This window comes from Cyprinodon variegatus, unplaced genomic scaffold (assembly GCF_000732505.1).
Source record: "Cyprinodon variegatus isolate N-32 unplaced genomic scaffold, C_variegatus-1.0 Scaffold929, whole genome shotgun sequence".
NCBI classification, from domain to species: Eukaryota; Metazoa; Chordata; class Actinopteri; order Cyprinodontiformes; family Cyprinodontidae; genus Cyprinodon; species Cyprinodon variegatus.
In genome coordinates, this window is record NW_015151382.1 from 14614 (window position 1) to 27721 (window position 13108).

General features: G+C 39.0%; 1 protein-coding gene across 1 annotated transcript in view; it reads left to right on the forward strand.

Moving 5' to 3' along the window:
- Positions 1-3678: 3678 nt before the first annotated feature.
- The window catches only part of LOC107100003 (vacuolar protein sorting-associated protein 13B-like), a gene marked incomplete at both ends in the record, with an annotated part of 299591 nt that continues 290161 nt past the window's right edge, over positions 3679-13108 (forward strand). The window contains one exon of the mRNA XM_015398349.1: positions 3679-3902. Coding sequence (XP_015253835.1) covers positions 3679-3902 — 224 coding nt within the window. The remainder of the gene's footprint in view (positions 3903-13108) is intronic.

Below are 13108 nucleotides of genomic sequence, written 5' to 3' on the forward strand. Positions count from 1 at the left end.
CAAGATGACTTGGATAATAGCGCGTTGTGACAAACACCAGATACAGCACTGGGACTTGATCAACAGCCGATACCGCACCGTGACGTCACAAACCAGTAGTGATCTTTGACACACATGGATGTCTCCATTAAAGCACATTCAAATGAAAATAAATAAAAAAAACATAATTTATAGAACAGGATGTAATAATTTCATTTTTAAATTACTTTCAGGAGTTTGAATTCTGAATATGAACGGTCTTTTCCTTTAAGGGAACCCTCAACATTTGAATTCAATAAGCTGTCAAGTTGTTGAACAGAGCATAAGCATTGACAACAGTAAGAACTTTCCTTTTTACATCTCAAAGCTACAATGAGACAAACTGGATCACTGGGGGTCCTCAGCAGGGGGTTTGCAATTAACCCCAAACCAGAGCAACGCCTCGAGCGATTCCTTTTCTCAGTTCTGCAGTAGGAAATATTTTAGTAGCTCCCAGCATTTAGATCCATAGCACAGGCTGTGTTGATTAAAGGGTAGTTGCTATCAGTCAAAGTCTATTTGAATAGCCCATGGCATTGCAAAACAAATGTAAAGTGTGGACTTCAAATTGAAACCAAGATAAAACCATTAACTCTAATCAAATTAATTTTAACCTGGATTAAACAAATGCTGTTTCTCCGTTTTGGGTTCTGGATAACCAGATTATTACCTGCAGAAATCAGCAATTCCCGGCTGCCTCTCCTCACCTGGCTCACATGACCTCACCATCCCTTCTGGCAGGTGATTGTCCAGTTCCAGTTTTCCTGAGCAGGTTCTCCCAGAACCCCAAACAAAGACGAGGCAAGCGCTCATTTGTTGAAGTAGCATGCTGTTAGAGCCGTGGGATTCTCTCAGTTCTGGACTCATTAGCGCTGCAGATCGTGCTTTGGCTCTCTGAGCTTCCATTAGTAGTTTCTACGCATATCTAAAGGTGTGTTAACAGTTGTATGACAGCACATGTTGGCATGATTACAGGTGGAGTTAATTTCCAGGAGACTATTGTTGTTAGGGGTAGGTCTCTCAGCTTTTTATTTGATAGTCTACATAAAGTTTCAAGAATGTATCAAAGCATACCTCCAAATCTTACCACTGCGTCTGCTGTTGATGCTAACTTATTTTGACCTTTGTGTTGCTTTTGTTTTGCTCAAAGTCTGTGGCAACAGTGAAAAGCTTCCTGCCAAAAAGCTGTTTACCATGCTGCAGTAAGAAACGCCATCCGTGCCAGCTACTTAATGAAATCCGATGAGTGCCTGGCTGTCCTCACATCCAGCATTCCCAAAACACCCTAATGAGCGTTTCTGCTTCTAATTTATTTCCAAGATGCTGTTCACAAAGAACTGGGTATATTATAATAAAACAGGTGCATAATTAAACTTTTAGGGGACCACATGCTCATGACGGCTTCCCTTAAATGCTATAAACACTCAAATAAGCCAACAAACTTTCATCCCTTGCCAGTCCTTTCATTGAAGTGGCTTTGCCAGCACATTTGCTCTGCATGTGGGACCATTGTTGGTGCTGTGTCGTCTTTGCTGTCTTCTGTTTAACTGCGGTGTCTTAAAATGTACACTCGAAAACGCGCACACGCACAGACTTTGTATGCGTTTAAACACAACTAAAGCATGTAATCAGTTTGGTTGATGTCGTGTTCTATAATATGCAAGAGTGAGGATTTTTAATATGACAAAAACAAATGACTAAGCATACTTTAACATGGTGCCAAAGGCTTCAAATAAAAAGTTTTTTCATGCTCTCTACATATGTGTGTAAAGTCAAGGTGAAGATCATTGCATTTGTCATTTCCAGAGTTTCTAACTCCTACTAGTGAGTTTTTTGACTCTCCTACATTCCTCTTTATCAGATTTTCTCACCTTCCGTCTCTTAACAGAGACAGCAGACACTTCAGAGCTTGCAGAAGTGCAGCTCACTGCTCTTGTCACACTGGGGAGCCACCCAGGAGTAGAAGAAAGGGAATGATAAAGAGAGCCTTGGAGGAAAAAAGAGGGAGGGAAACAGAGGAGTTAAACGATTGCAGAGCTGCTCAGGGAAAAAAGAGGGACTCCGTGACGTATCCCAAACTCTGAACTGGGACCGCACCATAATCTGTGTGTGACTAAATAAGTAATGAGGCACAACTCTGACATTCTGCAGATATTTTTGGGGTGACACACTTTTATTTTCACTGATTCTCTGTCCATAAGGCAGTACTTTGACTATTTTGGTTGACTCCTAGACTCCTATAACGAGATACAACAGGGCAGTGTCCACTCTATTCAGTGTTGCAGAGGACCTTTTGCAAGACAAAGAAAAATCCAGATGTTTTTCTCTGTGTTTAGTTCAAACAACTAAATAGTTTTTCCAAAAAAGTTAAAAAACAATCCACTGGACTTTGTTTTCAAGTTTGAAGACATTTTGCTTCCCATCCAGGAAGGTTTTCAATTCAAATGTCAGAAATTGCGTTGAGTTTGAGGCAATTCTTACAATTTGAATTGAAAAAGCTTCCTTGATGGGAAGCAAAACGTCTTCAAACTTGGAAACAAACTGCGCTGTATTTTTTTTTTTTTTACTTTTTTTTTGAATGACTATGACATGGATGACTGAACATCTGCACCAGCATACTAAATAGTTTTCCTTGTAAATTCTGGTGAGGCGTTGTAAATGTGGAGGACAACAATCCGATTTTTTGTCATGCAAGAAAGAAGCGCGCCGTAACCCTATGTTTATTGTCATTCCTCGTTCGGGATGTTTTTTTTTTTTCCTTTACCGCACTAGTTGCCCTTTTTTTCCAACAGTAGCCTCACAGGAAAGGGGGTAAGAAAGGGGAAGAGACAAGGGTAAAGGACCACAGGTCTGATTTGAACCCGGGTTGGCCGCGTCGAGGAATAAGGCCTCTGTACATGGGCCGTGTGCACTAACCACTAAAGCACACCTGTAGTTTTGAATCTTTTAGTTAAATTGAGTAACATGTTTCTGTTTTGTTTTGGTGATTGGCTGGAAACTGATTTAAAACACAGCAAGTTTACATGAAACAAACCTGTAGAGGGTTTGGAAATGGGGAAGGAGAACAAAATGAACACCTAAGAGTGAGTATGTGTGCATGGCAGATGATAAATGAGACCGTGGTCCGCTGAGGTTCTGATGGACAGAGGCTGTTTTCAGGGTTCTATCTGACTGCTCTCTTACCTCACCGCCCAGAACACTCAGCTCATCTTGTCATGCGCTCAAGATCTCAAAAACTCTCCCTCTATGCTGCAGACATATAAAATGTTAAATGTGTAGAGTTGTATTTCAGGCTCAGGTTTCCAGGCGGTTCATCTTTTCACATAAATCATCGTCAAAGTTTTGACAACAGGGGAGAAAGGGTCAGCAAAAACTCAGCCTGTTTGCCAAGTAACCAAGGAAAGCTTGGCTCACACCTGGTACTCCTTCACTTTAACTGCTGGAATCCAATTCAGGTTATTTGGCCCCTTTTTTCACTGAGAATGAGTTGCTTTTTTATTGTGCTTTGATCAAATTATCAATTTTATAAATAAAGTTTATTTCTTTAACTTTGAAGTAAAAGAAACTCCATTTTATAAGGTGATTACTTGCTCATTTTGAACTAATCATTTATCAAGATATTCTGGTTAACGGATTGAATTTCTGTGCCCACACTCGCAGTGGTGATTTATTCCTGTCTGTCTCGTCATTTCTCTCCTGCAGGAGCAAAAGGTCATCGGTTCCCACCGCAGAGTGCATCCTGGAGCTTCCTCACTTCACCGTTCAGGCGACAAGGCCTCAGACTCTTTTGCTTCAAGCAATATGTCAGAGCTGGACCCACAGTATGGTCCATGGATCCCCAGTGATCAGTGAAAGTCTGCACAATGAGGTGTTTAAAGTTACAGGTAAGCAACAGCTGGGTCATGTGAACTGATGGGGTATTCACTAACGTTTTATCTTTTTGAGTTAGAAAAGTCCTCTAAACCAGCGATGGTCGATTGACCATTAATTAACTGATAAGTGGTGATTTTCTCAAAAAAAAAAAAAAAATGTTTTCTTTTAATGAAGAGAGTCTTTCCATAATCTGAACATATTCTTTTTACATATTTTATGTAGCGCTCCCCTCAGTAACCATAGAGATGAGGGCAGGGCTTTTGGGTTCTTCTAAAACAGGGGTCACCAACCTTTTTAAGGCTGAGGGCCACTTCAAGGGTACCGAGACTTAGGAAGGGCGACCATTACTGACCCATGAGCTGCAAGGGTTAGCGTTAGCCTAAACTTTGTTCATTATTATCAACATATTTTTATTTTTTATTTTTATTTTAAAAAAGTTTATTTAGACATTGTCATTTTTGAAATATCTATACATGATTAAAAAAAGGAGCAACAGAATAAAATAAAAATTTAAACTTAGCCCACTGGTGGGTTGTTCTTTATTTAGAAGACTCTGAGGGCCCCCCACGGGCACCGCGTTGTTGACCCCTGTTCTAAAATATAAATCTCCAACTAAGCTTAAACCTGATTAACTCACGTTTAATATTTGTTTTGAATTTCTCTTTTTAAGTTTACACCAATGGACTATTTTAACCTACCTCTGAACTAACAGGTTTAATCAAGATTTTACCACCAAAATTAAATTAATTACTCATTTAAGGTAATAAAATACACCACACACTGTTTTAGAAAATCAATTCTCAATTATTTACTGAATACCAAAATGATTAAAGCAATGTAAAAAATGTCAATGTAAAAAATAAAAAATAAAAATGTAAAATTCTTATTCTTTAAAGAAAACAAATACTCAAAATAAATACTTTTATATTATTAAACTCTGGATGAATTCCTTTTTTTGTTTATACAGGAAACTGTATTTTAATTCTCCCTTTTTTTTATAGAAAATGATCTAACTGAAACGTTTTTTTCTAGGTTAATGACATATCCTTGTTTTTGGTTTATTAAAACACTGAACCACAAATATGCACAAACAATGAAAACATAAACTTTGTGGGCCCCACACCTTATTACTAAAGCCGGCAATCGTACTAGTTCTTTTAAACCAAATGGATACCCTTTAGTGTTCGGTGCAGGCCTGGGTGGAGCTTGAGTTCGTTGAAACCTCAGAACACACAGCTGGATGGTAGAAAAAAGGTGAGTTGAAAATCCGTCCGGAGGAAAATGAAGACCCTTCACTGCCGAAGTTGCGGCACTCGCTCGCTCGTCGTCTGCAGCTGAATAAAAAAAAAAAGAAGCTCATCATTGTGTTCTGGCAATTTCTTTAGCCTGCTGTTTGCAGAACTAAACTTAGACTTAAATTTGTAAAAATATAACAAAACAGGAATTTATTGGGAAACTGTAAAAAGATTAGTAAAATAAGTCAAACACAAATGATTCCTGTAGGTATTGATGTATTACCAAAGTATTACTTTAACCATCTTTTAATTTAACAGTATTTTTTCTGATTACTCGAATACACTTTTTTTATACCTTACAAAAAATATGTATGAAAAAAACACAACACAAATTAAATTTAAATTTTTCAGAATTTATTTTCAATATAATTCAGTCAAATATATGAATTTTTGCAGCCGATTTAATAAAGATTCAAAATTTGAAAGCTTTTAACAGTTAAGTCATAGCCTGAGAAACTAAGCAGATATTGCAGCTTCACATTGGTAGATTCCTCCTAAAATCCTTCTAAGAGTTTAAAAGAAAGGGAATTTTGTAAACCTTACTCCTTCTTTTAAAAACTTTTTTCTTGTGGCTTTGACTGCTCCCTGAGTCACAGCTTGACAGGGTGCTCTGGCATGTAAATTAAACTGTCAGGCAAGCGGCAGTCTTTATATTTATTTAAACAATGCTTTGATGCATGCAGCTTTGGGTTGATAATCAACTTATCAACCGGCTATATCACTCTGACATATTGTCACATTTTACTTACCAATTTGTGTCAATGAAATGGATGCTAACTGTGGTCTAGCTCTTTGTTTTCATTGTAATCCAACAATCAGTGGTTTGATTTACAGTTTGTGACGTTAGTGGTGTTTTTAAACGGGTGGTTCTGGTTGCTTATAGAGGAATGTTAAAGCTTGGCCTCATGAGGTCATGAAAACCCTCTTTGCATGTGGTGTCGCTTGTTGCTATCATGTCAGTTTATTCCATGTTACAAAGATAATTTCTGCACTTTTCTGTCATCAAATTCTTGCTTTCCCAGCATGTCGGAAGTGTTTGAGACGCTGATGCTGCTCTTCTGTATGTGCTACTTGGGTCGTAACTAAAGCCCCTGTCACACCTCGACGATTTTGACCAGTGTATGCTTGATGTACGAAAAATCTAGCAAAAATGCTAACATAGGTCGGATAAGATATGGGTATGTTTTGTATAAGTATAAGCAGTAACATGGGCAGTAAGTTACATATAAGTTATCTGATATTGTTGCAATACGTTAAGTGTAAGTTACTCATAAGTTGTGTTGTCCAGCTTATCCAAAACCTATTAGTAACGTGTGCTAACTTATCAAGAACTTATCTCCAATGCGTATCGACTTATTTGATGTGTTCCAGACGACGGCTGAACCTGTTTCTAACTTACAGCTACTGTATAATGGCAGCATTTTGGTATAAAACGGGAGTTCACAGGTTCTCCAGAATTCAGTTCTCCAGAATTCTTCTCCATCATAGGGTGATGGATGACCAATAATCTTCCTAGCAGACATGGCCCTGAATCTGCTGCGACTACAAACCTTCTTTCTTTTTCTTTATTCTTTTTATTTATCCTTTTTTGTTTTTGGGCAGGTGGTAAACAGTAGTTAGGTTAATACTGCGATAAAAACATCTTTTTATGCAAACCAGGAGCTCTGGGCACGGTGCGCCTGAATGGAGCAGCTATAACTGATGCTTCGTAATGCCCATGAAATGATGCACAATCATTATTTAATGGGCATTACGCTGCCGTACGTTATGGATAAGTTTGCCTGTTATTGGCATAGGTTGGATAAGTTATGGGTACGTTTTGTACAAGTTATGAGCACGCTGAAACATGCTAAAAACCCTGGCATTCGTACGCCGAGAATTAATCGCTAAACTTTCTTTCTTTCTTAGCCAACTCTACTGAGTCAAACCTTACTTCTCAGGACTTGGCTAGCTAATGTGTTGCGGGCATCATGGAGTAAAAGCCTTAGCAGCGGTCAAAAACATTATCCATGTTTTCACCAAATATACTGAGTTGCTGGAGACATTTAAAGCTGCAGAGTAAAAGATTTTCATCCTGCATCACCCTTGTCAAATCAGCTGAAATAAATCATCAAACAAATGGAAAATCTTTCTGTAAACTGACCGCCTGCTTGTGGGACGTTAGTGAAAAAAACCAGCAGCTGATAACTATCGTATCGGAGCTTTTCCACCTGCTAACAAACAAACTAGCTATCTCTGTCAGGGTGACAGACTGGTCGCTGATCTACACGGCCCTGATTCTAAAGTAAACTTCACTGTTATATTGGATTAAAATACCTCTCCAGCAGAAAGACTGCAACCCGTGCGCCTGTCTCATAAATTGTCTCCAACTGGTAAAGGCTGCACTAGATTCTCATTTTCTCCAGGTTACCACCTTTTTTTGATTTGTTTCTCTTGCCTCTCACTGGACAAAGGGTACAGAGAGTCCTCCTTTGCAACAGAAAGTAGGAGAACAATCTATGGTTCTTTTCTTGTTTAAACTGCTCACCAACAGATACTCCCAAAACAGTTCAGGTTGACCAGTTCGTTCCGTTATGGCGACTCTCATCAAAATGGCGAATCAACATGGAGTATCCCATTTGGTACAAAGTAAGAGCTCTTATTCAACTTTTCATTGAATGAGAGCTCTACTATTTATTAAGTGAAGTTATTTCACTTTTTTTAAGAATATTTATTTATTAAAGCAATACTAAATCTTTTTGGAAATTAAAAAGGACACATTTATTAACCCTTTTTTATTTCTGATCACTTGGATACCCCTTACAAATGGACTCCCCCTCCGTCCCTCAGTGAGGTCTAGAAGAACAAGATCTATATCCAGCCATTTAGCAAACATACTGCTACATGGCTGGACATCTTATTTTGGCAGGTCAAGAAAAAAAAATGGTAAAAAGCTAATTGAAAAGTTAAAAAGTAGAGTTAAAAAGTTAATAAGCCTTGTTAACAAATTTATTTAGGTTTATAAACAAAACAATATAAGTGCCAGTATCAACATTAATGCATCTAAGGTTATGTTGTACCAAAAAAAAAACATGTGTTGGGCAAGTTGGCGTTCCATGTTAATATTTGCCATCAAAGTATCCCTATTCCAGGTTTTATCGTGGATTCCAATAACGCTATTGGCTGAAATTTGGATTTTCAAAGTATATCACTGAGGGCCCTATAAGGGGTTAAACATTCCCTTTGAATGGTAATCTTTGTTTCTGAAATGGACGTTACCTGCTGTGAAGAGTAGAATTGAACATAGAACTCCTCTTGTCTCACTGATCCGTTCATAAACGATGCTCCTTTGTGTTGAAAACGGAGGTGAGTGTGAATTGAACCAAACAGTAGCCTGTCTTATGACAGTAGCATCTGGACTGTTCTCTGGAGGGGCTCGGGATTTTCCAACTCATTAGGATCATGTTGTTTGGTCGGCTGTCAACTTTCTCCTTCGGCCAAAGCGGCTAAGCTACCTTTTTTTATTTCTTTAACAGTTGTGTAGCTGCCAAAATATATGAAGCTGGTCTCCCATGAAGTGAAGTCAAATATTCCTCTCCCCCCTCATTTTCCCGTTTTCTTGGAATATGTCTTGAAAAGTGACATGGAGAAACATTTACACATCTGGCCATTGTGCTGGCAGGTCAGAAAGAGAGGGGGGGGTGAACTCTTGGATTACAAGAGAGTGAAGGGGAAAAGGTGATGCGTTAGTTCAACAAAAATGCACTTAAACTATGTAACCATGAGAAAAACGTTTATTCTGTATCTTCGTTTGGAAATATGTCGACGCTCACCACTTTAGTCTCGGTGGGAAGAAAAGTCATAAAGGTAGAGAAACATACAGTAATTTCAGCCAACTTGAATAATAAACCCTTGTTATTCTTGTTAAATCTAGTTGTTTGTGATGTGCAGAAATCTGTGCGATGGTTCCTTAACCTTTCCTCTTGCCTTTTCTCCTGGCTCTGTTTAGCTTTAGACAAACCTGTCATCGATCAGTCATCAGGTTGAAAGCAGTGAGTCCTTTAGCTCGCACAGGTTAACGCCTGCCATCGTATTTATAACCTGGCAGTATGAGCCCATCTAACAGTGTCATATACTGATAAGAAAAGCAGTTGCCTTTTAAACATGTGCTTTTGTAACCCTATAGGACCAAACCCTCTTTTATATCCTTTTGATGTTGGTGAGCCTTTCATTGCTGGAAGGTGTTTCATATCGAGGTTTAGCTGACAGCACAGTCAGTCAGTGTCATATGTGAGGCATCTGGATATAGGATAGGATTTAACTTCCAGTTGGAGGAAATTTAACAGTTTACTTATGGAGGGGGAAATTTCACTGCTTCTGTTTTAATTTCATACTTCTAAATAAAATAAAGGGCCAAAATATGTAGTTTTTCCTAGATATTTAGAGTGTATTTTGGGTTAACTAAATAGAAAATAGAAAGAAAATTCCAAAGAAATGTTGTCAGTGTTAATGTACATACCTTGCAGGCATCAGACCGCGGCCATATTGAGTACCTGCTCTGGTGAAAGATGCCGTCCGTATGTTGAGCCGTTGGGTGCGATGATAAAAAAGTGACCGATGCATTTCTTTGTACCGCTTACCAAAAAAGAACGGCATCAGAGATAGCTGTCAGGGATCAGAAGGGCTGCAAGTAGCTGTCTGTGTACATTTAGTATTAGGTAAAAAAATATATATATATATTTATATATTATTAATTTTCCCGAAAATGAAGTTATTAGCTTACACTGATTAGACACGTTGTGAAAGAAGTGCATTTGATATAAAGAGATGAAGGTCTAGCTACAGACAGTGTAGTTGTTTAGCTGTTTATATAAAGTAAACATAAAGATCAGCAGAATGCAACTTTGTTTTACATACAAATATCCTCTTGTTTTTCGGATGCCATATTTGTTTTAGACAATAATCAGCCAGCTGTAAAATACAGATCGGCATCTGTGCGTTTTAAAGCTTTCAAACTTTCCCCGGTGAATGAGGACGGGTTGTGTGTAAGACACATGTATCAGTCGTGAAAGGAAAGAGCAAGTCAGTTGAAGATAGGTGCTGAAAAAACCTGCAGGGACTTTATATTAATCGCATCCAATGACACAGATTTTCTCTGTGTATCATTTAAGCTGACAAGGATTTAAATAAGAATGATCAATTCTTGAAGTAGAAAACTCAGCTGTTTCCAACGTTTTTAAAGTCTCTTTGTTACATCAGAGTGTGACATTAATTTCCCGCCAGCAGTTTTTCCACAACCTGCTGATTGTAATGATATTTATTCAATTCAATTTAGTTTAATTATATAGCACCAATTCCCAACAAACATCATTTGAAGGCACTTTACAGTTCACCAGATCATCTAGTCAAAGTGGTTCAAAGTTTTCTATCTAAGTAAAACCAGTTGATTGCATCGACTCATTGACTCAAATGCAATCCATCACTCTAAGCATGCTTGTAGCGACAGTGGATGGAAAAACTCCCTTTTAACAGGAAGAAACCTCCAGCAGAACCAGGCTCAGTGTGAGCGGCCATCTTCAGAGGCCGACTGGAGTTCATATTTATGGGACAAATTGTAGGATGCCAACACATGTTCATATTCGCAAACTCTCCCCAATAGGATTTGTCACCTATCTGCCATGTTTATCCGGATGGAGCTGATCGCATGATAATTTTTCTTGGATAGGATGCAGGAGTTTTTTCTTCATCCAGAGGGTCACAGAATCACAGTCACAGATTCAAACCCCATCTCCATCCATCCAGTCCATCCAGTCCAAAGTTGGTCGTTGAGAGCCGCTCTCCTGCAGGTTTTAGAGGTTTTCCTGCTTTAGCTCAAGTCCTGATGATTGCAGTTCAGCAAAAGCCTGTTAATCAGCTATCAGTGGAAATCAGCTGTGCTAAAGGAAGGGAAACCTCTGAAACCTGCAGGATAGCGGCCCTCGAGGACCAAATTTGGGCATGCCTGATCTAATCGTTGTGTCGTTTAACCAACTGAATGGGCTCAGAGGGCTTGGTGGCAGCCCTGTGGCTGTCAGTCTGTCCCAGAGCAGCTGTGGCTACAACCTCACCACCATCAGTGATTGAATGGGTGAATGACTAAATGTAGAAAATTCTTTGCAGTCCTCCGACTTAAAAAGGTGCCATATAAGAACAGGCCATTTGCCATTTAGGCTGTGTAAATTAAGGAGATATCATTTGGCTGCATAAGTCATCCCTATTTACCTCCAGCTCATTTGAAATCTGCTCTTTTTCCCTAAGCAGCTTCAGTTACCTTGAGTTAAAATTGAGCTTTTTGTAGTTAAACTATTTGTTTAATTTTCCTTGGGTTTTATCTAAACCCTCGCCTCATATTTAAGTTGTAGGTTTAATATTAACTTAGACTTATATTCTGTGTCTCTGAATGTCTGCTATGAAATTAAAAAGTGACTTGTGTTGTGCTGTTCTTTTTATTGAAGGTTATTATTTTAGTCACTTCTTTTTTTTTTATGAACCTTTTCTTTCTGTGTTTGATAATGTGTTTCCTCCAGTATCTCACCTTATGGTAACCTCTGATATTGTTCAGCTGTCACGGTTAAAATGTTTGAGTCTCTTTGCGGCTTGCAGAGCTTCTGTAGTAATAGTGGAGGAATTGGACCACTAATTTCTGTCTGCTTTGCGGCAATATTACAGCCTGATTTCACCACACACTGACCACACTGACCTCCCACACATTGCAGCGGATCTGCATGCATCTGTATGAGAGTGTGATACATTCTCAGTATTGGTCTTAGTTGAATATGTGTTTTTTTTTTTTTAGATGTATAAAGGCTAGCTGTAGCTCAGCAATAGCAGATGTTTGCTCCAGGTGTTTCGACATCTGCATAATCTCAATTCCTGACCTGCACAATCGATACGCTTGACTTCTTCTTTAAAGGCTCATTTTAAAAGACAAAGGTAAGATCATTGAAATCATCACAGCGCTGGCTTTCCCCAGCAGTGATTGATTACGCTTTGATCCAGCAACCGCAGCTGTTTTTCTGGCCACAGAACTCTGTGGTGGTCTGGTCTGCAACGGGACGGGGGGGTGGAGGGGGTAGCCTGGTAGGCGTTGGTGGATGGTGGTCACCAGCCATGTTCCGGATGATTGCTGGGGGATATATGAGCTGCGACATAGCTTTAGCATGACAGATCCTTGGGAAAAAGAACAGAGGAAGAGAGAGTGAATGTTTTAATGAGCGGAATGAAAAATGAAAAAGAAAATGAATATAAAGGCTGAAAGGAAAAGTGACAGGATGAGGGACATAAAAGCGAGTCAGAGTTTGGGACCAACCTCAGCGCTCACAATTACAACTGGCCTTTGGTTGGCTTTATTGCACATGGCTGTGGCGCCTCAGTGGACAAAGGGGACATATGCGCAGATGCATGCCTCCCTTTGTCATTGCTGGATTGTGTTTTAGACGTTTGTAGTCACTCTACAAATGATAAAAAAATGCTTAAATACATTAGGTCAGCACTTTTACTGCATACCAACTAAATGCCTGTTGAAATGTAAAAAAAGATCCATGACCATATCATTATTAGAACACATCCTTTCTTTTATTTGTTTTTTTTTTGCCCAGAAACAAATGTGGTGTCTGCGATCATGTCAGCCGTAGTTTTAACGCATTTTTGCACTGCATGAAAAAGGCTACTGCTGTCACAGCCAGCATCTCATACTCCTGTGATCTTTCTTGGTTTAAGGGCCCCAGTTTGACGTAAATCCCCTTGTGACGTTCTGGTGCTTTACAGGTCTGTGTTATTAGAAGAGGAAAAGTGTCTAATTTCATATCGCTCCTTCACCTCTGTAATCTGATCCGCGGTATGCTATGGGTTCAAATTTGTCTGTTCCTAATCTTTATCTGCCTGGTTTTAGCCCTTTTCTTTTA